The 24,022-nt window shown below is 42.9% G+C and overlaps 1 protein-coding gene across 3 annotated transcripts in view; it reads right to left on the reverse strand.

Annotated features, from left to right (window-relative positions):
• The window catches only part of NHSL1 (NHS like 1), a 243,738-nt gene extending 228,893 nt beyond the window's left edge, over window positions 1-14,845 (reverse strand). For all 3 annotated transcript variants that reach the window (XR_011235560.1, XM_069488918.1, XM_069488916.1), the window contains exon 1: window positions 14,087-14,845. Coding sequence is in view for 2 of the 3 variants with exons in the window: in XM_069488918.1 (XP_069345019.1) it covers window positions 14,087-14,372 (286 nt within the window). In the remaining variant the exon portion in view is untranslated. The remainder of the gene's footprint in view (window positions 1-14,086) is intronic.
• Between the last annotated feature and the right edge of the window lie 9,177 nt (window positions 14,846-24,022).

The raw sequence follows: 24,022 nt of genomic DNA on the forward strand, positions 1-24,022 counted from the left end.
TGAGATATCAGTACAATGCCCACTTTACAGAGGAGAAAACTTAAGCACAGAGAGGGTAAGTAATTTATTCAGGGTCACACAACTAGTAAATCTTGTCTGTTAACCACTATGCTCTGCTGCCTTTTATCAAAGTTTATCTTTGACCTCTCCAAATTACAGTGGATTATACTGTGAGGCAGGAGGATTGCTTGAGCTCAAGAGTTCAAGACCAACCTGAGCAAGAGCAAGACCCCATCTCCACTAAAAATAGAAAAAGTTAGCTGGGCATGGTGGTGGTGCATGCCTATAGTCCCAGCTATTCAGGAGGCTGAGGCAGGAGGATCGCTTGAGCCCAGGAGTTTGAGGTTGCTGTGAGCTAGGCTGATGCCACGGCACTCTAGTCTGGGCAACAGAGTGAGACTCTATCTAAAAAAAAAAAAAAAAAAAAAACCACCAAGGAAATTGAACCCCCTCCTCACTACCTGCTTCATATATTAAAAAAAGAACACACATTACTCAAATAAGTTCATGCTTATAAATTTTTCTCATGTTTATTCAAATGTTTATGTCCCATCCACAAGTAAAATTTCCCATACCTGCCTCAAGCTTCCCTAGTTATGTAAGTGCCTCTTACATATTTTAAGAGGCACTCTCTCCAAAATATCAAAAAGGGAGGTTTTTATAATCAGCATTTATATAGAATAGTCCTCTCTCCTCAGATTTTGTTCAGAAACTATGTCCCTACCCTGTGATTGTGTTGAGTCACCTCACTGCTCTCTGGATGCTGTTTAAAGTTCCTGGGAAAAGGGAGAGAGAGCAGAGAGACCCGCCTTAGCCCCCAGGCCGATGAACAAGCCAGGGGCCGGGTTACTAATCTCCCAATAGCGAAGGCCTGTACCAAGTGTGTCTCTGAAGCACGCATCGGCTCCTAAAGCTACCCGCTCATTGTTGTATGGTAATGAAGCTTTAGTTCATAAGCCCCAGACTGCCCTCCACCAGAGGCAGAAGCTTTCTAAAGAACCCCCGCAGGATTTAGCTTTGGCAGCCCCAGTCACTGCCTCAAGCACAGCACAGGCACTAGGGCCTCTCAGCAGATGCCCTCCTCCGGCCCAGGGCCAGCAGCGGATACTGCAGACAGCAGTTCCCAAACTCCAGTGTGTGTTGGAATCACCGGAGGGCTCTTCACAAAGCCTGCTGAGCCCACCCAGAGATTCCCATTTAGTAGGTCAGGGCTGGGGCCCTGGAGACGTTGAAGATGCTGGTCCTGGGGCCACACTTTGAGAACCACTGATTTAAGTTAATGGTTATGGGTCACAATTCTCTTGGCTGGTAGCACTACAAAACACCACAAAGTTAAAGGTATTTTCCATCAGTAAAGACAGAGCAGAGAACTGGAGAGCTGAGTGACAATCCGCTAGCTAGTCTAACCTGGGGCTTCTCACCCTCCACTCATTAGCAAATAAAAAACTAAGCAATTTCCTGGAAGTAGAGGCTGAAGATAGCATTTTACAGTGTCATTAGTATTTAAACACAGCAAGTTTGTGGAGAGAAGGGAAAAGAGAATTTTTTTCCACATTAACATATCACAAAATAAAAATCAGCCAGAAATTGAATTTGTTCCTGTATCATCTGTCTTCTGACACTGATCACGAATGTCTGGGCAAAGGAAAAGAGGCCAGGACGAAGGGAAGGGAAGCTCTAACAAAAAGACTTTGTATTTAGAGACTAGACGACCTTTCATCGGTGCAGCTGAAAGAACCAGAGAAACTTCACTAATTCTCTACAGATTCATAACAGCATTGTCACATGGGCCATTAATTCACCTCCGTGGATCATGTCATTGGGTTAGTGGTACAGTGATTTAAAAAAAACAGAACAAAATAGAAAATACCTATTAACCCCTAGCCAAACTCAGAAATTTTTCAATATTAAATGAAAAGTTTACAAAACTTAAAACGTACAATTATTCAAATGAAATGTTTAAACACATTACAAACGTAGTAAGAACTCACCTATACCATAGTTTGTCTCTATCACCAGCTGTGTGACCTTGGGCAAATTACTTTACCTCTCTGTGCCACTGTTTCATCATCAGTAAAATAGAGGGTTGGCAATATATAGTTTTTATGAGGATTAAATGAAATGGACACAAGTAAGTATCTTATAAATGTTAGCTGTAAATATTATAAGTGTTAATATAAATTATTGTTAATATTTGTATTGATCAGAACTTGCAATTTGCAAACAATGTTTAGATGATGTAAAAAAAAAAAAAAAAGTACTAGTTTCAGGCACTCAGACATTTTTCCCATCCCATTTCAACCTTCATCCCCTGTCACCTCTATCACAAGTGAATTAGCCCAGAGACCCCCAATTTTTCGACAGCCTATATATTTTTCAATTAAGCCATCAATATTTAGAATAAAAGGAACAGATCTAAGCTTATTCCACGTCCTTCCACAAAACAAGAACCAAAGTTGGAGTAAGAGATAACTGAAAGACCTTTGTTTTAAAATCCTGTTGAGCTAAATCTAAACAGACCCCATATGTTGCCAAAAGCAGGCACTCACCAAGGTGAGAAAAGTTGAGACAGATGTCTGATTGCCATTTTGGGGAAGGGGAAAGGGAAAACTTTGTTTTTTAAGGGGAAAAGAGAAACACAACTTCAAAGGAAAAAAGGCAACATAATACTTTATTAGTACAACAGGCATGCTGCTCAACTAAAGAACCAATAAGGAAATAAGGAGACAGCAGTCCTCTGACTCAATGATCTGTCAGCCATAAAGATACAGAGAACTGTCTTTGTGGGTAAATGATCTTAGACATAAAATATGGTTAACTTTTCTAGAAGATGGTGATGACGCCCAAGACTTAGCAATATACTGTACTAACTGATAGGACTCCAACACATCTTTTAGACACTACATCATGAGTGCAGTTTAAAGGTTCACAGTTCACAAATAACTAAACCCATGGAGAAGAAACTGTAGGACGATCCTGAAGAATAACAAACTTCTGTCCACTTGGTAATTCTCGTGTGAACACACAGGCCCCTGAGAACATCAAAAGGGCTTCACTTGGGAGCCACAGCGAAATAAAGAGACTGTCAGAGAGATTCATCCCAATGCCTCTCCTCTTGAAAATGGCCTCTTCACAACTGTATCTTTGAGTTCTGAAAAATAGAAACACAGCCTCTGGATAATTACGACATGGTGGAAATTCTCACTATACAAGCTAAGTTTTAAAAAACTGGGACGCAAAACTATATACAGAGGATAATGCCCCTAGTTCTGTTTAAAATACCATAGATTGCTATACCTAAATATAGAAAGATCCAAATATATAGCTATATTAGCAAAAAAGAGAGGAAAAAGAGTGCTACTCTCTAGGTTAGGATTTTTTTTCTTCTTTATATTTTCTACACTTTACCGATTTGGAATTTAGGATGAATATACATTAATTTTATAATCAAAACATTTTATAGCAACCTTTGTAAGACTGAACACTTTTTTGTGTACTTTTATTTGCATAAAAGTACAATGTACTTTTGTGGGTGGGCTATGTAATGCAATGATTATGTTCCTGAGTCTACACTCATGAACAATGCTTTGATTAGTCATTTCTGTACTAATTCAGCACCAATCTGTGGTCTTAAGCAGGTTAGCAACTAGGGAGAAACAACTCCACTGACCACAGTTGCTTCATTCCAACGTCTGTCAGTATCACTCTGCACCGTACAGCACCACCTGGGACACGGCAGTCAGGTTGTTGTAACCAACCCAGCAAAATTAAATATACTAAGCAGATCTCATGATTAAGTGCATTTATTTAGCAAACAAAGTTACCATCTCAGAGTAAAACATTCCACACTAAAATTCAAGCACAGTCCTAGATACTAATATCCTCCTCCCAAGTCAGGAAGTAATTCACATTCAGCATGCAGATATCCAGATAAAGGGCAGAAAATGCCTGCTTTTAAATAAATTCAGTTTACTGTATTGTTACAGACATTTAACAGAAGTCTCTCCTCCCTTTTCCTTTCTTAATATAGGAAAAACTTAATCATCTCTTGGGGAAGCTCATATTTAAACTATTCCTAAAAATCAAAGCATTAGCAATAAAAAAAAAAAGAAGAAGAAGAAAGAAGAAAGAGCTCAACAATCTATTCCAATGCTAAATAATCCTGTTCTTCCCAAATCACCTGCTTTCTCTAACAACAAAATGTAACTGGGATTTCACAAATGAAAAAGAAACAAGCTAAAAGACATAAAGAAAAACAATGAAAATAATACTTTGGATTATATATACACGAATGAAGAAGAATAACAGGATAATCCAGAAATTATGTACATGGAAAATGCAGGGAAATCAAATATTTTTATGTTTGCATAAAAGAACCTTGGAATAATACGAAGAAACTAATAAATGTGTTTATGGGGGCCGTGGTGGCAGATGAGGAACAGAAGTAGCACTGAGACTTTTCTCTGCATGGCCTTATATATATATATATATATATAAATATTTACTTACAAATATGGAACAATGTAAATGTATTGCCTACTCAATAAATTAAATGAAAACTTATGGCAAGATTATTTGGGCTGCATTCTGATTTTTCCACTGACCTTTGCCCTCATGTAATGTACAGGTAAGAACACAGGCTTCGGAGTCAGGCTGCCTGGAGCTAGAGTATCCTGGGCAGCTAATGAGCAGAATTGCAAAATCCTGAGAAGTAGCCCAGTGCCCTTGCCACGATGGTCATCCCAGCAGCCAGACCATCAGCTGGGAAACCGGGAAATGGCGGTGCACCTCAACAGTAGTTCTCAGGTGCCAACATAGTCAGGCACACTTTGATTATGCATAATATAGCCCTGCTTAATTCAATTTCCTTTGTTTTTAAACATTGTGGTCTTTGAGGCCTCAGAACATTTTATCAGATGTCTAATACTGTCACATAGGAAGCCCTCATATTTTATCATGTGTTATTGCAATTTAAATCAGCTACTTACTACACAGCCCTCTGCATATTACTGATAATGCTTTTATCAATTTTTAATCACAAAGAAGAAAAAAAGTAGAGGAAAGTATAATAAAGGACTTCCCTGCAGGAGTAATCTGAAACAGTTGTCTGTCTTTCCAAAGTCAAATACTGCTTTTCTACAGGGGTGGAAATTTCTTGTGAAACAAATCAGAAAAGTAAGTGAGAATAAAGCAGTACTAAGAGAAGAAAATTTTCACCATTCCACAGGGGGGAAAAAAAAAAAACTCATTACAGGAGCATTTATATTTGTTTTTTTTAGAATTTTTAGAAAAAATATGCTGTGCACATTTAAAATCATTATTTTACATGTGTGGGAGTACCACCGTCCCACAAACTTACAGGCAGGTCTTATACATTAGATATCTTTTAAAAATCCAATTTCTTAATAAGTCGGCAATTTGGAATTCAGAACAAATTTTCTTCTAGAAATAATGTTATAATTCTATTCCTTATTAGTTAATTATATATCTAATCATCCACATGAAACTGTCAAGTACCTTGACCCTCTGTAACCCTCACAGTTTAATACTAGCAGAATAACCCCAAATATACTTCATAAATGGATGAATGTCCTGCCACCCTAAATGAACAAGATTCCTCACACAACAAAGGCAATCACCTGGGGGTACCTGTTAGGGAGGCATGTTCCCAGCCTCACCCCAGCCATGCTGATTCAGAATCTCCAGGGGCGGAGTTTGGGAATGTTTTGAACCAAGCCCCCAGTGAATCTTATGATTCAGAAAGTGTGGGTAACCCAGACATGAATGAAATAGTGCTAACAGTCGCTGTGAGTTCCAAGACGCCCAAGGAAAGCTGAGGTCCAGGTTGAGCCCATCAAGTTCTGAGTGGGAACATGAAATCGGGTTTGGTAGAGACTCAGAGAGCTACCCACAGCCAAGTGAGGCAAAAAGGAAAGTTCTTCCACAGATAGGAAGCTAAGTGGGAGCTAAGTGGCTCTCCAGTTCCCACAGTAAGAAGAAACGGAGGCAAACGGGCTCTGAGAAAGAAAGAGGACATCCATATAAAGGCCCCAGGGGAAGGGCTGGCTCCCCCAAACAGCCCTTCACACATTCCTGTCCGGAGCTACAACATACTTCCAGATCCCTGTGCAGAAATCTCCGGTTTTGTGTTTATCTCTGACACCAGCTCTCCTCTGGATTTGGTCAGCTTTCATCTCCCAGGCTTCAAATGTCACCACCTCCCATGGACTGGGCCATCTGTGGTGATACAGGGACATACATGTACACACAGATGCTAACTCAGCCTTCAATGTCACCAAAACAGCAGCAAATGTTAAATAAATGTTAGCTATGTGCCAGGCACTGTGCTTATAAGTAAGTACTATAGAAGTATGTCTCAAATTTCTTGGCCATCTGCTAGTAGTTTGAGAGGTTTCAAAACAAAGAGAGAAAGAAAAGGGAAAAGCCCAAAAGCCTCTTGTTTTTTTCTCAGATATTTGACAGGCTTTCGCCATATCTTCTTGGCATCGTTTCCCCTCATCTGAGTGTGGGAATGTCATAAGCTGAAGTTAGATCAGATAATGCAGAGGCAGTCCCGTGCAATGTTTGGGCAGGCTAACCCTGGAAACAGCCCTGTCTGGGTTCAAATCCCAGCTCCATTGCTCACTAGCTGTGAATGCAGACAAACAAATTATTTGTGCCTTACATCTATCATCTGTCGGGCGGAAATAATAACAGTATCCACCTCATAGAGCTCTTGTACGTATGAAAGTGTTTGGCCTACGGCAAACGCTGCTGCCCTAGCTACTGATGCCAGTAATGACATTTTTTGTTTGGTGCCACCAAAGGCGCTCACAGACACAAGGAAAGGGACTGAAGGCTGGGGCCTCCTGGCCCTTTCCTCAGAGAGTTCTTCATTCAAAGACAGATGCTCCAGCTCGTCTACGTTTGTCCAAAGTACTGTTAAGGTGCGTATTGTGACAAGTGCACACCACAAATGTCACCAATACGTGAAAGCCAGAGGGCCATCAGCACCATCCTGTTGATTTTAAACTTCAATTCCTGCAGAATTAATTCATTCCAGGATATAAACCAGTTGAGGAGAAACAGACTTAAATAACTAAATAAGTTACTGGGGGCCTAGTTAGGTGCAAGCCATTTTATTTTATACTTAAAACTTGATTTTTTAAAGATATAATTTTTTTTTTTTTTTTTTTTGAGACAGAGTCTCACTCTGTTGCCCAGGCTAGAGTGAGTGCCATGGCGTCAGCCTAGCTCACAGCAACCTCAAACTCCTGAGCTCAAGCGATCCCGTGTCTCAGCCTCCCGAGTAGCTGGGACTACAGGCATGCGCCACCATGCCCGGCTAATTTTTTTCTATATATATTTTAGTTGGCCAGATAATTTCTTTCTATTTTTAGTAGAGACAGGGTCTCGCTCTTGCTCAGGCTGGTCTCGAACTCCTGAACTTGAGCGATCCACCCACCTCGGCCTCCCAGAGTGCTAGGATTACAGGCGTGAGCCACCGCGCCCGGCCAAGATATAATATTAAAATGACACCCAGAGGCAAACATTACATTATTTTTTTCTGTCTCTGAATTTTCTTCCCCAAATATTAAGAAACTCAAATTTCTCTTTTGTTACTTAAATTTTTTCATTTGCCAGTCCCAATCCTAAAATAATACATACAGCTGAAATTTTAATATTAGGGTTTTATCCAATACAGTAAAAACTAGATTATTGCTAGATAAATAATTTCAGCCTACATGTGGGTAGCTTTTTAAACCAGATTATTATTTTCCCAATACCCAAGAGTCAATGAGTAGATAGATGTTTTGATTTAAAGGATACACTCTCACAATTCAAAAACTAAAACTATTTTTTAAAGAAATATAAACATTTGGCAAATGCATTTAAACACAATTCTCTTTCCATAATGACATTAGCACTTTTTGAAGATGGGAAGGAGCTATGCATGTGCCGTGGGCAGAATATACACAAATTTGAAACAAGTACCTGCCTGATCTGTTTGGAAAATGACTAATCCCTCAACACGTGAAATTCCACGGTCTCTGTGTATGTAAAATATTAGTTAAAAGAGTCAATACAGTCATGAAGGGTTTATTTCAAAGACAAAGATTTTTTTTAAATCTCTCATCATAAGAAGCAGAGAGAGATTATTGATCAAAGTTGTATTTATGTTTACCTGAGCCACTATTATCAAATAGCAAAAGTCGAACTCAAAGAAGCAGAAACTAGAGTGGTGGTTACTAGGGGCTGCAGGAGGAGAGTATTGGGGAGATGTTCGTCAAAAGATAGAAAATTTCTGTAAGAAAGGAGGAATAAGTTCAATATATCTATAGTCAATGTGGTGACTATAGTTAAAACAATGTATTGTATACTTGAAAGCTGCTTAGAGAGTAGAATTTAAATATTCTCACTACAAAAAAAAAATAAGTATGTGACATAATGTGTAGGTTATTAGCTTGATTTACCCATGCCACAATGTATAACCATGTATCAAAACATCATGGTTAGGCCAGGTGCAGTGGCTCACGCCTGTAATCCTAGCACTCTGGGAGGCAGAGGTGGGCGGATCATTTGAGCTTAGGGGTTCGAGACCAGCCTCAGCAAGAGCGAGACCCCCGTCTCTACTAAAAATAGAAAGAAATTATATGGACAACTAATAATATATATAGAAAAAATTAGCCGGGCATGGTGGCACATGCCTAAGTCCCAGCTACTTGGGAGGCTGAGGCAGGAGGATTGCTTGAGCTCAGGAGTTCAAGACCAGCCTGAGCAAGAGCAAGACCCCATCTCTACTAAAAATAGAAAAAATTAGCTGGGCATGGTGGTGGTGCATGCCTGTAGTCCCAGCTACTCGGGAGGCTGAGGCAGGAGGATTGCTTGAGCCCAGGAGTTTGAGGTTGCTGTGAGCTAGGCTGACGCCAAGGCACTCTAGCCCGGGCAACAGAGTGAGACTCTGTCTCAAAAAAAAAAAAAAAATCATGGTTGTACACCATAAATATATGCAATTTTTATTTGCCATTTTGCCAAAATAAATAAATAAACTTTTTAAATCTCTCAGTTGAATCACAAAATGCTAAAATTGGGAAGGCCCATAGAGATTATTTTAATCAAAGTCTCTACTTACAGATAAGGAAACTAAGGTCTCCAGGTATTGAATAAATTGCTCAAAATCTGTGTTAATAAAATGGCATAAGGCCGGGTGCGGTGGCACATGCCTATAGTCCCAGCTACCTGGGAGGCTGAGGCAGGAGGATGGCTTGAGCCCAGGAGTTTGAGGTTGCAGTAAGCTATGATGATACCACTGCACTCTAGTCTGGGTGGCAGAGCAAGACCCTGTTTCAAAAAAAAAAAAAAAAAGGCAGAGGTGAAGCCAAATTCCCAATTCCCAATGTAGTGAGCTTTCAAGGTTATTGCAGTGCTTCTCAATTTGCCTGCCCAAAGAATGCTGTGGTATTTGTCAAACACGCTGGAGACTCTGGCTCGATAGGGCTCTGGAAGGGTCTGTGAATCTGTAATTTTAACAAAAGTTCCAGGCAATTCTTAAGGTCAGGCAAGTATCAGAATCACATGGCCTCCTTAACCTGATGGTGCAATCTGACCACAGCTACTGTCAGCTTCTGTTAATAAATGCAGGGACTCTCCTGGGATTAGAGCTGGGTGGAGGTATGTGTCAATGGAAGTAAATCTTATGCCAATTTCACCAGACAGACATTCATGAGCAGGCAGGCACAAAAACAGCCTCACAACCTGTTGTTAGAATTGCAGTAAAGTCGCCACTGTCTTTAGAACTCTGACAAGGACTGTGCATTCTGAGGAAGAAGTAATGATATTCTGATACCAGGATCAGCCAACCTTCTGGTTAGGTCAGGGGGCGGTCTGTTGTGAGGCAGTACAATGCATCTCAACACCTAGAATACCACTCAGAAGTATGAACCTACGGCATCTGCCAAAGTCTCACATCTGTTTATGCAAAGACTGCATTTGCAAATGTACAACTGTAAATACGTACACTTATGTATCAATTAAAAATAAGTAAATAAATGGGTATAATGCAACCTGGCCTTCCTCTCTCACAAGGTTTTTAATCAAATAATAAATATGAATGATACTTTTTCAATCATAAGTAGACAGCTGTTGTTAATTATAAAAAGAAACCAGGCCGGGTGCAGTGGCTTATGCCTGTAATCCTGGCACTCTGGGAGGCCAAGGCAGGAGAATCACTTGAGATCAGGAGTTCAAAACCAGCCTGAGCAAGAGCGAGAGTCCGTCTCTACTGAAAATAGAAAAATTAGCCAGGCGTTGTGACACGCGCCTGTAGTCTCAGCTACTTGGGAGGCTGAGGCAGGTTGCTTGAGCCCAGAAGTCTGAGGTTGCTGTGAGCTAGGCTGATGCCAGGGCACTCGACTCAGGGCAACAGTGAGACTCTGTCTCAAAAAAAAAGAAGAAACCAATAATGAACTTTGAAAACACTGTGCTAAGTGAAAAAAGCCAGTCGCAAAAGACCGCATATTATATGATTCCATTTGCATGGAATGTCCAGAACAGTCAAATCTATGAAGGCACAAAGGAGATTAGTGGTTGCATAGGGGTGGGAGGGTCGAGAGGAAATGGGAAGTGACTGCTAATGGGCATAGGGTTTCTATTGGAGTGATGAAAATGTTCTAAAATTGTGGTGATGGTTGCACAACTCTCTGAGTACACTAAAAACCATTGAACTATATGCTTCAAGGGGGTGAAATGTATGGTATATGAATTTTACTCAATAAAAGTTTTTTTAAAAAAAAAAACCACACAGGGCTTAAAAATAAAACAAGACTATTAGGTTGAATGTCTATTGATTTCTGCTTAGCAAAGTCTGTTTTGATTGTTTACAGAGCAGAGATGTAACTATTCACATTGGCTGTTGTCACTATTTTTGATAAGAACTTACTTTGTCAGCACAATTGATGAAGTTTGACTTTTACAGAAAAGAGTAGAGCTTGGCAGTTAAGCACAAAACTTAAAAAAGGTAGAAAGTTTACATTTTCATTTGATTTTAAAGTAATTGTCTTGCTTGCTTAGATTTGTAGCAGTGTAGTACTTCCTCCCTAAAGTTTTTATAGTTATTCCTAGTGACAATAAGGACCAAGAAACTAAATATTAGTTCAGGTCAAATATCTATTGAGCTATCACATTCCAGGCACTGTTCTAAGCTCTAGAAAAACAAAGCCAGGGCCATCCTGGACCTCAAGGAGCCTGAGGTCTGGCAGAGGGAGGCAGAAGCAGATACACAATTTCAGTCCCCCTGGTAAATGAGGTGACGGACAGTACGTACCGATGACCATGTTGGATGCCGGAGGAACATTCCCCCAACCTAGGGGTGTCAGGAAAGGCATTAGGGGAGTCTTCAGTGAATAGGAGAATTCTAATGTGTGTTCTCCCCAATTTAGGACAAAAAACTATTTTGGATGACTTCCTACCCATGAGATTGTGAGGAATGGCAAACTTGATGAAATATTAGTATTTCTCAGAATCACTAAAGCCAGCAGGACCGACCCGCAGGATGAAAACGTTGTTTCTGTAGTGCAGAGAGAGTCTATATGTTTTAAAAACTGTTCCACTCACATCCTTTATTACAGTGGAAACCCAACAGCCAATGAAATATGCTGTCTCCTACTGCCCCAGGCTTTGGTAAGCTACTGGATTCTGTTACTTGCTCCTGGGAAGACTCATTAAAAGGCTGATTTGACAAGAAGGATAAGATTAACGGTCATGGTTATCCTTAGGACTGTTTATGGAATGTATCTAAACTGTGCTCCCCATTTCCAAGCACCCCTAAAGGGAAGCGACAAACCCAGTGGGACTGCAGGCCAATCAGAAGGTTCAGGCTCCCCAGCCCGTATGTGCCATTAACCACAGCCTAACCTGGGGTGACTTACTTCAATGCTCTTGGACTCCATTTCCTCCCGTGTTCATGAAATTGATGGCCTTTATTGTCAATTTCAAGTCTCAAAGTCCAGGCGCCCATAGGAATCAAGTCCATTAAAGGCACCAAAATGACTTAGAAATGTAGCTTTTACACAGGAACAAGGTTTGAGGCATTGTTTTAAAAGAATCCTAACAGATGGTGAATAGAATGAATGCACAGGCATTTCATTGCTTTTTAGCATATAAAAAAGTTAAGTGAGTGAAGGTGAAAAAAACACAAAAATTAATGTCTATAGCTTTCTTTTCTACATGTGCACTTATACTCAGACATAATTATAATTCAATAAAGCCTTCTTTCCAGATCATTAAAAAAAAAATGGTGAGCCAAGATTTCTGATATAAAACCAAAGCCATTTAAGATTCAAACAAACTTGTGAAAAGTTTTGAAAAAGAGTTATTTCAGTCACTGTAATTAGGATAACTTTAGTTAATTTAGAGAATTTGGGGGATTTCTGACTACAGACAGTAGCCTATTGGGGCATATGCAGGAAAAGAAGAGAGAAAAGTGATACATTTAAGTGCAAAACAAACTAGCAAAAGAAGGAGTTCTTGACCTTCAGGGAGTTTTTCTTGTTTTTTAATTACCACAATAGATCAGTTCACCTAGCAGTCAGATCTGCCTCATCACATTGTTTGTCAAGGGTGAAATTCTTGTCCACCCACACACATACACCCTACATAGAAAAGGTATAGAAGCCAACTAGTGATCGCCATCTTGACCCTGACATTCTACTAGGACAGTATGTCCTTATGCATGAGGTCATTATTCACATTAAGTAGATATATTCTGATTATGTCCCAAAGACTTTATGAGATCACTTTCATTCCCCATCCCCCAACTTTTTTTTTCTTGAAACGGGAGACTCTCCCAGGTTGGGAACTGTCCACAATTCATAAGGATGTGTTGACAGCACGATCAAAGAGATGAACTGTAAAAATGTAAAACCATCATGAGAAAACTATACAACTTGGAGAAAGATGTATTATAGCAAGCAATCTCCCTGGAATTAAATTATTGAAAATTTGAACTCTTCGGTTGGAAGGTAGTTAAAATATAGCTAAGTTTTTCTAGCAAGCTGGAAAACGAGCAATTCATGATTGCACGTGAAGTGATTCTAAGACAGCCAGTATTTCATCAAGAGTTGCTGAAATCTAGGTGTGTGTTACACCAACAAACATCTCCTCTCCCACCCTGCAATCCATCAGCCATCTCCAATTTATTCTTTACATTTAGGATTATGACAAAGTCTACATACTTAAAAGGGAGAAACCACACAGACATCACACTGAAAGTCTCTCTGCTTTGGGCCAGCAGGAAATTCCAGTTGCTTCATTCACCAGAGCCAGTTAAGCTGCTGAAATGAAATGGGTGCTCAGAGGGATCACTATGTCAGGACATAGACTTGATTTTCAGGGTTGGAGGAGGCCAGACAAAGATGAATGGGATTCAGAGTCAGAGCTCAAGGTCAAGGTCCTCTGAATCACAAAGAGGTGGTGGATCAGTCTGGGGGAAGAAACAAAATTCAGCGCCAAAAGGGGAAACCCTGAACTAAAAGTCTGCATACTTTTGTTTATAGGTAAGAACACAGGTATGTGGCAGGAAGAAAGGTGACAAGCAACCCTTCGCTCGCTGAAATGCCCAGAGATTTTTACAAACGGATTTTCCTGAAGTCTCAAGACCTGTAACCACCATATATCCAAATCTTTACTCTCCCCTGGCTTCCCGAACAGACTACCTGTCTCTGGCTCTTTTCCCACGACCCTGCCTCCTCCTCTTCAGGACCCCTGGGTGTCCTCTCAGCCTCCCACACAGAGGACCGGACAGTGGGACCGGGCAGCCCAATTTCCACACTCCGCACCCACTCCCTCATGGCGCCAACGACCTCCCGGAATCTGAGAGCTGGAGAGCGCCACCTGCGCCCGCCACCTGCGCAGCCTCCCTCTGTGCTCAGGCGGTCCCCTCCCATCGGTCCCCCGGACCCCGACACTCGCTGGGCGCCGGGGTTCTGCGCTGCGGCCCCCGAGCCGGCCCCGGGCCGCCAGGGGGCGGAAGGGAGCAGCTCGCCGGGTGCCTCCCCCGTTCCCCTCCCCCGACCCGCCGGCCACTCACGGATTTTCACTCGGCGGTGGTCGAGGCGCGCGGCGGCGGCGTGCAGGGCGTCGAGGCGGCGGTGCAGCTCAGCGGTGCGGTGGCCCAGCGCGGCCGCCTGGCCCTCGAGCTCGCCGAAGATGTCCCCGGCGCAGCGCGACAGGTCGGCGAGCTGCGCCAGCAGGCAGACCAGGGCGTGCGAGCTGACCTGCTCCAGCGAGCGGAAGAGCGGCGCGTCCGCTGCCCCGGCCGCCGCCTCGGGCCGGCGCAGCCGCGCGGGCTCCACGGTCCTCTCGTGGAAGGGCATGGCGGGGGCGGACGGGCGGCTCGGGCCGGCGGCGCTGGGAGCCGCCCGGGCGAGCGCAGCCCCTAGACCGCCCCCGATCGGCGCGGGGCGCGAGTCTGCATCCAACACAAAGAAAAGTCCCGGGCAGCGGCGGGGCGCCGAGAGGAAGCCTGGCGGCTCCTGCCCGCGGGGGAGAGGCCAGGCAGGCAGGAAGGACAGACAGACGGACGCGCGGGCGGGCAGGCACCCGGGGAACCGCGGGAAGGAATCGGGGGTCCGAGCCCGGCTGCCTGGCGCCCGGTGGCGTCCCTCCACCCGCCGGGGATCCCGGGCGGCGGGGCCGGAGGAAGTTCCAGGGGCAGCTCCCGGGAGGGCGGCGGTGGCCGCGGTGGCGAGTGGAGCCGCGAGTCCCGCTGAAGTTTGCAGGCAGGCAGGAAAGAGCCGGCGGCTCCTTCCCTCCCTCCCGATTGGAGAGGGAGGAGGAAGCGGGGGAAGTGCCGCCGACACCGGGCGAGAGGGAGGGGAGGCGAAAGAAAGGAAAGGGGGAGGAGAAAAGGGCCGGCCCGGGGAACCACCTGCGGCTCCCGCGGCTGCCGCGCCCAGCGCCCGCAGGCGATCGCGGCCCGGCGCCTCAGCGCACCCTGCCGGGGCGGGCACGGCCGCACAGTCCGGCGGCTCCCGCGTCGCCGCCCCATTCTCCTCCGCAGCCCACGAGCGGTGGGGCAGAGCCCTCGCCCGCCCCCCGGGCCGGGGCGGAGCGCAGCGCGGGCGCCGCGGGGGCGGAGGCGCCGGGACAGCCGCTGCGGGCCCCGCTTGCACTGCTCACCTGCGCGCCTGTGCGCCCCACTGGGAACGCCCCGGGCTCCCTGGGTCCCCCCGGTCTCTCCACTTTCCGTCTGGAAGGCAGCCAAGACTTCTGGCCGCTTTGGTGGACCAGAAAGAGGACATCATTAAGTCGTCCAGTGGCCAGGGGTTCTGTAGCCGACTAGGAGTCCGCATCCGAATTGGAAAAACCTCTGAGGACCTCTTTTCAGGGGGCTTGCAGTGAGTTTTTCTCAGCAAGAAAACCTGCACCAACTGGAGTAAGGTCCAAGCTACAATGTGCCTAATTAGTTTCTGACCCCAAATCTGAGCGTTGAGGGGTAGGGCACCAGAACTTAGAACCCTGAATTCGGGGCCTGGAAGACGTTTAAGATAACTGCTATTGAGATCATGGTCTTTGGACACCCCGCTAACTCAAACCTTCTGGTTAGAAGTCTTTGAGAAAGACTGAGTCCAATATCCCGAAGCTAAAGTCCCACTGGCCTCATCGCTATGTTTGCTCAGAAAAGAAATCTCGGTTCTTTGGTTTCTGCTCCCTGACTGACCCTCATGGCTGTACTATTACATGACAGTTTGGGAATCAGTCTCCCGGAGCAATGCTGATTGTACTCAGAAGTGTGTTCCCTGTCTCTAGGGGACAGGAGCAAAGCAAGACAAACTGGCCTGAGAGAGAGAGCACCTCCAGAAAAAATTTAGTAGACAGAAAATGATTTTTCCCCCCTGATATACACAAGCTCATTTTTTACAATATGGGCCAGTGACAATCTCTCATCACCTACTCTGACCACCCTCAAGTTGTTATGAGGCACAGAGGAACTGCTGCTCTCTAGCGGAAAAAAATGCTTTGAAATTTACGAAGCAGTGTGTAACATCAGGAACAGTATAAGAGTGTGCTGCTTCCTCAAGAAATCTTCGTTGAGTGCCTGTGTGTTAAGCAGTGGCTAGAGACAAGGTAATGTGCAAAGCTGGTTCTATCCCTGCCATCGTGAGTCTCCCAGTCCAGTAGACCATGCCTAACGTTTTAAAATTATATACGATATAATTTGCCTAATTAAAATATACACTTCAGTGCTTTTTAATAGATTCGGTGTCATCCAAACATCACCATAATCAATTTTAGGACATTTTAATCACTGCCCCGCCCCGCCCCCCAAAAAACCAGTTCTCTTTAGTACTTACACTCCTCGCTTTAACTCTTTACTAGCCATTTGCAACCACTCCTGTGTCTTTATAGATTTGCTCATTCTAGACATTTTGTATCAGTGAAATCATACAATATGTGATCTTTTGTGACTGGCTTCTTTCACTTGGTGAAATGTTTTCTGTAGCGTGGACCACAGTACTTTGATTCCTTTTTATGGCTGAATAATATCCCATGTATGGATATGCCACATTTTGTTTATCCACTCATCAGTTGATAGACATTTGGTTTTCCACTTTTTGGCTATTATGAGTAATGCTGCTATAAGCATTAATGTACAAATTTTTGGGTGGACATATGTTTTTATTTCTCTTGGGTATATGCCTAGGAGTGGAATTCTGTTTAACCTTCTGAGGAATTGCCAGACTGTTTTTTCAGCTCCATTTTATGTTCCCATCAGCAATGCATGAAGGTTCCAGTTTCTCCACAACCTCAACACCATTTGTTGTTATCTTTTTTATTATAGCCATTCTAGTGGGTGTGTTGTCTCATTGTGGGTTTGGTTTGCATTTCCCTCATAGTTAGTGATAATGAGCATCTTTTCATGTGCTTATTGGCCACTTGTCTATATTCTTTGGAAAAAGATAACATTGGAGAAATGTCTGTTCCGATTCTTTGCCCATTTGTAATTGGATTATTGTCTTTTTATTATTTAGGTGTAATAGTTCTTTATTCTAGATACAAGTCCCTAGTGTATTACATTTCTTTTTTTATTTCCAAAATACCCTATTCTGCTTTTATATTAACAAATTTTAACAGAAATTATTTAAAATTATAAAACATAAGAGAATATACTAACTTATTATAAAGATGTGATAAAAGTAAGCCATTAAAAATTGTTCTCTAGGTTTTTGAAAGACTATGAAATCTCAAAACAAAAACCTAATATCTCAAAGAATTTTGCAAAATATTATTTTTCTACTGTATTAGTTCTCACCCTTAAGGACATCAGAATTGGAAAACATACTTTCCAAAAATTAAAAAGAACTACATACTTTAGATATTTATTTAAAGAAAAGACCTTAAATGGTATTGTGACAATTGGCTATTTAATAAAAGATAAATTTCATACTTCCTCCTTCTCACTTCAGGATAAATGTAAAAAAAAAAAATGGAAGTATACATTACCTAGAAGAAAATTACAGTGAAGTTTTTAATGAGTGAATATTGAGGGGAAAATACCATAAATTAAGTCAAAAACAAACAACATACTGGGAAATAATGTTTCCAGTTTATATGATAAAGAGTTGAAATTCTTTTTTTTTATCTTTTTTGTTTTGTTTTGTTTTGAGACAGAATGCCATGGCGTCAGCCTAGCTCACAGCAACCTCAGACTCCTGGGCTCAAGTTATCCTTCTGCCTCAGCCTCCAGAGTAGCTGGGACTACAGGCATGCGCCACCATGCCCAGCTAATTAATTTCATATATATATATATATATATATATATATATTTTTTTTTTTTTTTTTTTTTAGTTGTCCAGCTAATTTCTTTCTATTATTTTAGTAGAGACAGGGTCTCGCTCTTGCTCAGGCTGGTCTCAAACTCCTGAGCTCAAACAATCCCCCTGCCTTGGCCTCCCAGAAAGCTAGGATTACAGGCATAAGCCACCTTGCCCAGCCAAGAGTTGAAATTCTTATCTCCAAAGGGTTCTTAAATATTAAGCAGTAAAGAATCAACAACTTGTAGTATAATGGGCAAATATAATATAGGCATTCACAGAAAAAACAAACAACATTAAACATACAAAAAATTGTTCACCCTCACTTATAATTAGAGAAAGACAAATGAGTATTTTTTATCTCATCAGATTGGCAAAATTCTAAAAGCCTGACAAAGTATTTTGTTAATGAAGCTATGGAGAACAGGGTAGGTACACATTTATGGTAAGTCTGAAAAAAAGTATTAAAGGTATGGAAGTTTATTTGCAAGTTGTCCAACATCAGCAAAATTACACAGTGAATTAGCCCATTGATCTCATTTATAGGAATCTAACCCTAAGATATATTGGCAAAAATATAAAATGCCTCACTGTGGTATTCTTTTAACAGCAAATGTTCTCTTCCTCCTCCATTCTGGTCTCCTCTTCCTCGTCTGGTCTCCTCTCCTATTCCTCCTCCAGGCTTGTCTCCTCTTCCTTGTTCGGTCTGGTCTCCTCTTCCTTGTCCAATCTCGTCTGCCTAGTGTATTACATTTCCTTACTAGTTGCTTTAACAACTGTTGTGGTTTTGCATTATTCTTTATTCATTCTTCTCATCCTTTAGACTGTCTTCTTGGCTTGAAAAGAAATATGGTTTAACCATATGAACTAAGGAGAGCCAGGGTATTTTTGTAAATTTGTGATCCTGGCGAAATACAAATAGAATTTTGTGATAAAAATTATTTCACTGCTCTAGAAGTGGAATTTAAACTCTATACATAACCAGAACATGGAATAAACAGGATTCATGGGTGTATCCATAAAAGCAACTTAATTTCCAGTCTCCTGCTGTCCCTTTAAAAATCTGTTTAGTGAGGATAGTTCTTCCTCTTCCACTGAATGACACTCAAGCAGTCCCATAAACTTTTTCTTCTCTCCAGTAATAGAAATCATACTGCTCTCAATTCAGTAATTAAAGTACTGCCCCCTTCTCCAGCAGGAGCCTTTTGTGGGCAGATGTATGGTCAGGGAGCTTCATTCCTACCCCACCCGTCTCCCCCAGCCAGCTTTCTGGCCACAGTAAAGGGAGGAAGTGGAGGGGGACAGGGAAGTGTGTCCTGGACTCGCACTCTGGTGAAATGGCCTCACACCCTCTGGGCTTGGTGGGCATTTGAAGCTGACTCTTCCGTGAACACTTTCGTGTTCCTTCACTGGAAGTGTTGGGCCATACTTCCTGACACACAGGCAATGAATTTTCTCTGACTGCTTATTTACCCCAACCTTCATTTTCCTTCCATCCTCTCCATACACACTCTCACCACTGGGGTCCTATCAACCCTTCAGTGAGACCTTTTAGGAAGAATCACTTTTAAAATGTCCTCGGGCCAACCACCCTACTGTGGATTCCACATAGGGTCTCTGAGACTCACGGCCTTTAAAAAGCTCGTGGCTGAGAGGCAGGACAATGACCTCCCGGCCACAGCCCTCCCCTCTGCTGCCATAGGACGTTGTGCCTTCCTCAGGTGGGAGTGGGACATCTGTCTGCTGTTGGCCAGGTGCATCCCCCAAGCCCTCCACTCAGCTTGGGGTCAGCTGCCAGTGTCCCCACCCATTGCGGGGAGAGGGTGGGACTCAGTGCAGCTCTGTCCAAACAAATCCTCCTTGAAGAGCCCTCCTCATTCATGTGATAAAACACTTGTACTCCCTAAATCTATTGAAATAAACAACATTTTTTTCAAAAAAAGCCCTCCTCAATCATCAGTGACTTGACTCTTTTGTACCCTCTGTGAGTGAGCATCTAACCAGTCCTCAACTAATCATTTACTTTGAAATTTCCACATCACAGTCATCATAATTGATTTTGGCATCTGTTATCTATCATGTCTTGGTGCGTCAGTCACAACTTCCCATTTACTATTGCATCATGTAAGATAGAAAAGAAAAAAACATCACACCAACTTATTCCAAGAAGAATTTAATGCCACTTACTGAGGTCAGTGGTTGGACTCTGTCCCATGACTCTGTTCGTCTCTGCTCAATAGTCATCAAGACCTGAGAGAGAAGAAAGGCGCTCTGAGGGCCTGAGCCACATATGAGTGTAAGAGCCTGACAGCACTCCCCATCCCCAGTTTCCATTAACACCTGAAGAGAGAATAAAGGGAAATCCTGTTAAATCAATTCCAAAACCAAAGTTGTAGAAGTTTATATACATATACACACACACACATATATACACAGAGAAATTTTGAAGTGTGTGTGTGTGTGTGTGTGTGTATAAACACTCCAAAAACAAGTGGAAAGTAAAGTACAGACAGTATATATTTGCAGCTTTTTAATATATAGTACAAATTGTTCCTGTATTAAAAGTCTAATGGTTGATACTTTTTTTTAGTATTATCTTACCCACTACAGGGGAAAAAGCAACAAATTATCATGATGTAAAAAAGATGCAACAGGCCCTGTAGGGTGTAGCATGTAACATTCTTCTGGCCATGCAATACTGCAGTTTATATGCAGAATTAGCCAAGTGGTAGAAACCTCTGGCCAGCCAGCCTGGAGACCAATAAACCAAAAAGAGACTTTTCTACTTTTAATAGACACGAATAGACAAGTAGTAATTTTCCACCAAATTAAAAATAACAATGGTCTTTGATTAGCCACAGAGATCTTAAAATGCCAGTATGACTGTGTCCCTCCCAGCTCAAAAACCTGCAAAGCTTTTGCATTACCTTTAGGATTATCCTTAATGAGGCCCACAAGCCCAGTTTCCTGCCTCCACCCCTCCTCTACTGCAGCCCCCGCCCCCCGCCGTGTGGTGCCGGGAAGGGGGGGGCGCCGGGGCCAAACCAACTCAGTGTTTTCTTCATTCTCCCTCCTCCCTCTCTTCTTTGTTAAGTTGGCTTTTCAGATTTTGGTTCAAATGTCACTTCCTTGACAAAACATGCCCTCACTTCCCACACTAGATCAAGCCTTCGTATTATAGAATACTGAACCTCTTCTTGAACATATGAGAATTTGTATTTCTATATTTATATGATTTTTTAATTATCTATATGAGTCAGGGCCCTGAAAGGAAACAAACCAATTCAGATGACTCAATTAAGAGAATTTACTGAAGACACAAAAAACAAAAATTCTGAGGTACCCAGGAACTGGCAATATCAGGACACCTTTGCCACCCCTTGAGTTGATGGGGTATAAGGGTGCACCCCTAGATTCCCCTCCAGGCTGGAACACTCATCCACTAGCAGCCGGGAGTGCTAAAGCCAACACGTCTCAGCCAAATCCTTTAAGGGTGTTCTCGACTAGAATTTCCTCACCCAAAAGCATGTCCCCTTCCCCAGGGGCTGGCCTCATGCAATGGTCTATGTAGACATATAGAGGTCCAACTCATGGGAGGTGGTGGTGCAAGCCTGTAGTTCCAGCTACTTGGGAGGCTGAAGCAGAATGATCAATTGAGTCCAGGAGTTTGAGACTGTAGTGCACCATGATCCCACCTGTGAATAGCCATTATACTCCAACATAGCAAGACTTGCAACATAGCAAGACTCCCTTCTCTAAAAAAAATGAGTCCAGCTCATTTGCCTCAAGTTGGAACAACTTATTGCACAGCCATCCCAGCCCACTCTGCCCAGTCCTGGTTCCCTGAACACTCCCTCACCCCAGTGGTCATCCTAAGAACACTCCCCAGCAAACCTCCCACAGGCCCAGTATCAGAGTCTGCTCCCCACAGAACCTCGCCTGGAGAAAGGGCCCAGGAGAAGAAAGTGTCACCCAAGTCCAGGAAAAGGAGCACTTTGAACATGAAGGGAATGGGGAGGAAATATCACAGCCTCTCCCCTCCCACCTTTCTATCTCCTGTCTGGCCCTTCCATTGGTGGCTGGATGATGTAATCCCCTGGGATCAGCCTCCTCGGGTAGACCGGAGCAGAGAATAGATGTGGTCGGGAGAGGAGGGCAGAGACAAAAATGGAATTAACCAGAACAGTCCACACATTTTGCCCCTTAGCATCTATTCTTTCTTTTCCCTCAGAAGAAGAAACTTAGCCAACATCTGGGAAACACACTTAGTTACTATCAGCCACAGGGCAATGTCAGTTCAGTCATGTTCTGAGCAGGACCTAAATTGTGATGTTAACTACCTTCAGTACTTCACATAGGCTAGCAGGAGAGTGGAAAGATTTAAAAAAAATCAGTTAGTGTAAGTTTATACCCACCTTTATAATTAGTCATGGGGCCAAAACCAATAATCACAACTCCTTTCCTCTACTACCTACAACAACAAAATTTCCCCTAAGTAATCTGCCAATACATACAGTGGCTAAAGGCGCCCCAAATAACCAAGAGGGCAGTCTTAGCTTCCAATGGAACCATGACTCTGTTCTCTAGCAGAAGGTGCTTTCCTTCTTTGTTAACAAGGACTTTCAATCAAAAGCCAGCTGACAAGGGAAACTGAGGAATGCTGCATGAATCAGCCTTCTCAAGCTTGAAATATTGGGGGGATAGGGGAGAGACAGTATGTAGAAAACAACCAGCACAATGAGAAGAAAGAGAAGTGGCTGCCTCTAGGGAAAGTGGGAGTCAGGTGAAGGGGCTTGCTAACTATCTAAGATGTGGAAGAGAGCATAGATGAGTTGTGAATATAATGAGATAAAATAATTATACCACCTGGCAGAAGATCTGGTAGAGATATCCAACAGACCACTGGAAATAAGAGCCTCATACTCAAGTATGAGGAACAGGATGGAGAATGTGCTTGAGAGACATATTCATGGAGGTCATAAGTGAAGCTCAGGAAGTAGATGAGACTTAGATTCAACAAAGATTTCTTGACCACTCTTCTGGGTACTTCCATACGATTGTCTTCATTTTCAGGACAATGTTGTGTGGCAAGCAGGATTGTCTCCCTTTTTGAGATAAGGAAATAGAAAGATTGACTTTCTTAAAATTGCACATTGGCAAGAAGGCTGAGTCTCCAGGGATCACCAAGAGAGAGAGAATAGATGGGAAGTTGTATTTCTGAGCATCTCTTATGTGCTAGGGGACTGTGCTAGGCATTTTGTGCATGTTATCTCACTTAATCCTCATGTAATTGAAGTTCAGTTTTACTGTACCCACTTTATAGATTACGTAACTGAGAGGCTCAGTAAAGTTAAGGACCTTGCCCGTGATCACAAAGGTAGGAAGTATTAGAGTCAGGGTTTGAAGATCCTTAACTGTTCCACTATACCACACTATAGGGGGGCCCAGAATATAATTAAATGGGGACGAGGGAAGATGCAGAAAAAGGAACAGAAAAGGATTGCTCAAAGAAGTCTGAGAAGATCCAAAATAGCCTAGTGTCTTAAATGACAAGGAAAGAGAGAGTTTTTCACTGGGAGAGGACATGATGTCATGGAAAACACAGTGGGTTCTAGTTCCAGAACTGCTACAAATTGGCTGGGAGACCCTACACCAATCACTTAGCTTATCTGGGCCTCTATTTTCTCATGATGGAAAGCTAGAGTTTTCTCCTCTACATACTTAGGTATTTGTACATTCATCATCACTTCACTCCTCCATCTAAAAGCAGAACTCCAGTTCTATTCAAGATGTTCTGGTCACCTGTGCTTAGGAGTCCATCTGTTCCTGCATCCTCCAAGACCTTGTACCAAATATTACCCCCTTTTTTGTATCTTCAATTTCTCCTTCTCTATTTGCTACTCAACATTTAAAATACACTCAAGTTTTTCTCACTGAAAGACTAAAATTCTTCTCTTCATCCTGGTTCCCTATTTAACTAGCCACAACCCTTTCTTCCTCCTTTCCTTCATGGTCAAGCTTCTATAATAGAATAGACTGCATTATAGGTTTCTGGGTCCACAACCATCCACTACACTCTGCTTTCTCACCCATCCTTCCTTTGCAATGTTCCTGCTGATGCTCCAGGGCCTTCCTGCTTGCTTTGGCCCTTGGATGTATGCTGCGGCCCACATTACTGACTGCTCCCACTTTTCATGAAACTTCCTCCC

Source organism: Eulemur rufifrons, chromosome 15 (genome assembly GCF_041146395.1).
Source record: "Eulemur rufifrons isolate Redbay chromosome 15, OSU_ERuf_1, whole genome shotgun sequence".
Classification (NCBI taxonomy): Eukaryota; Metazoa; Chordata; class Mammalia; order Primates; family Lemuridae; genus Eulemur; species Eulemur rufifrons.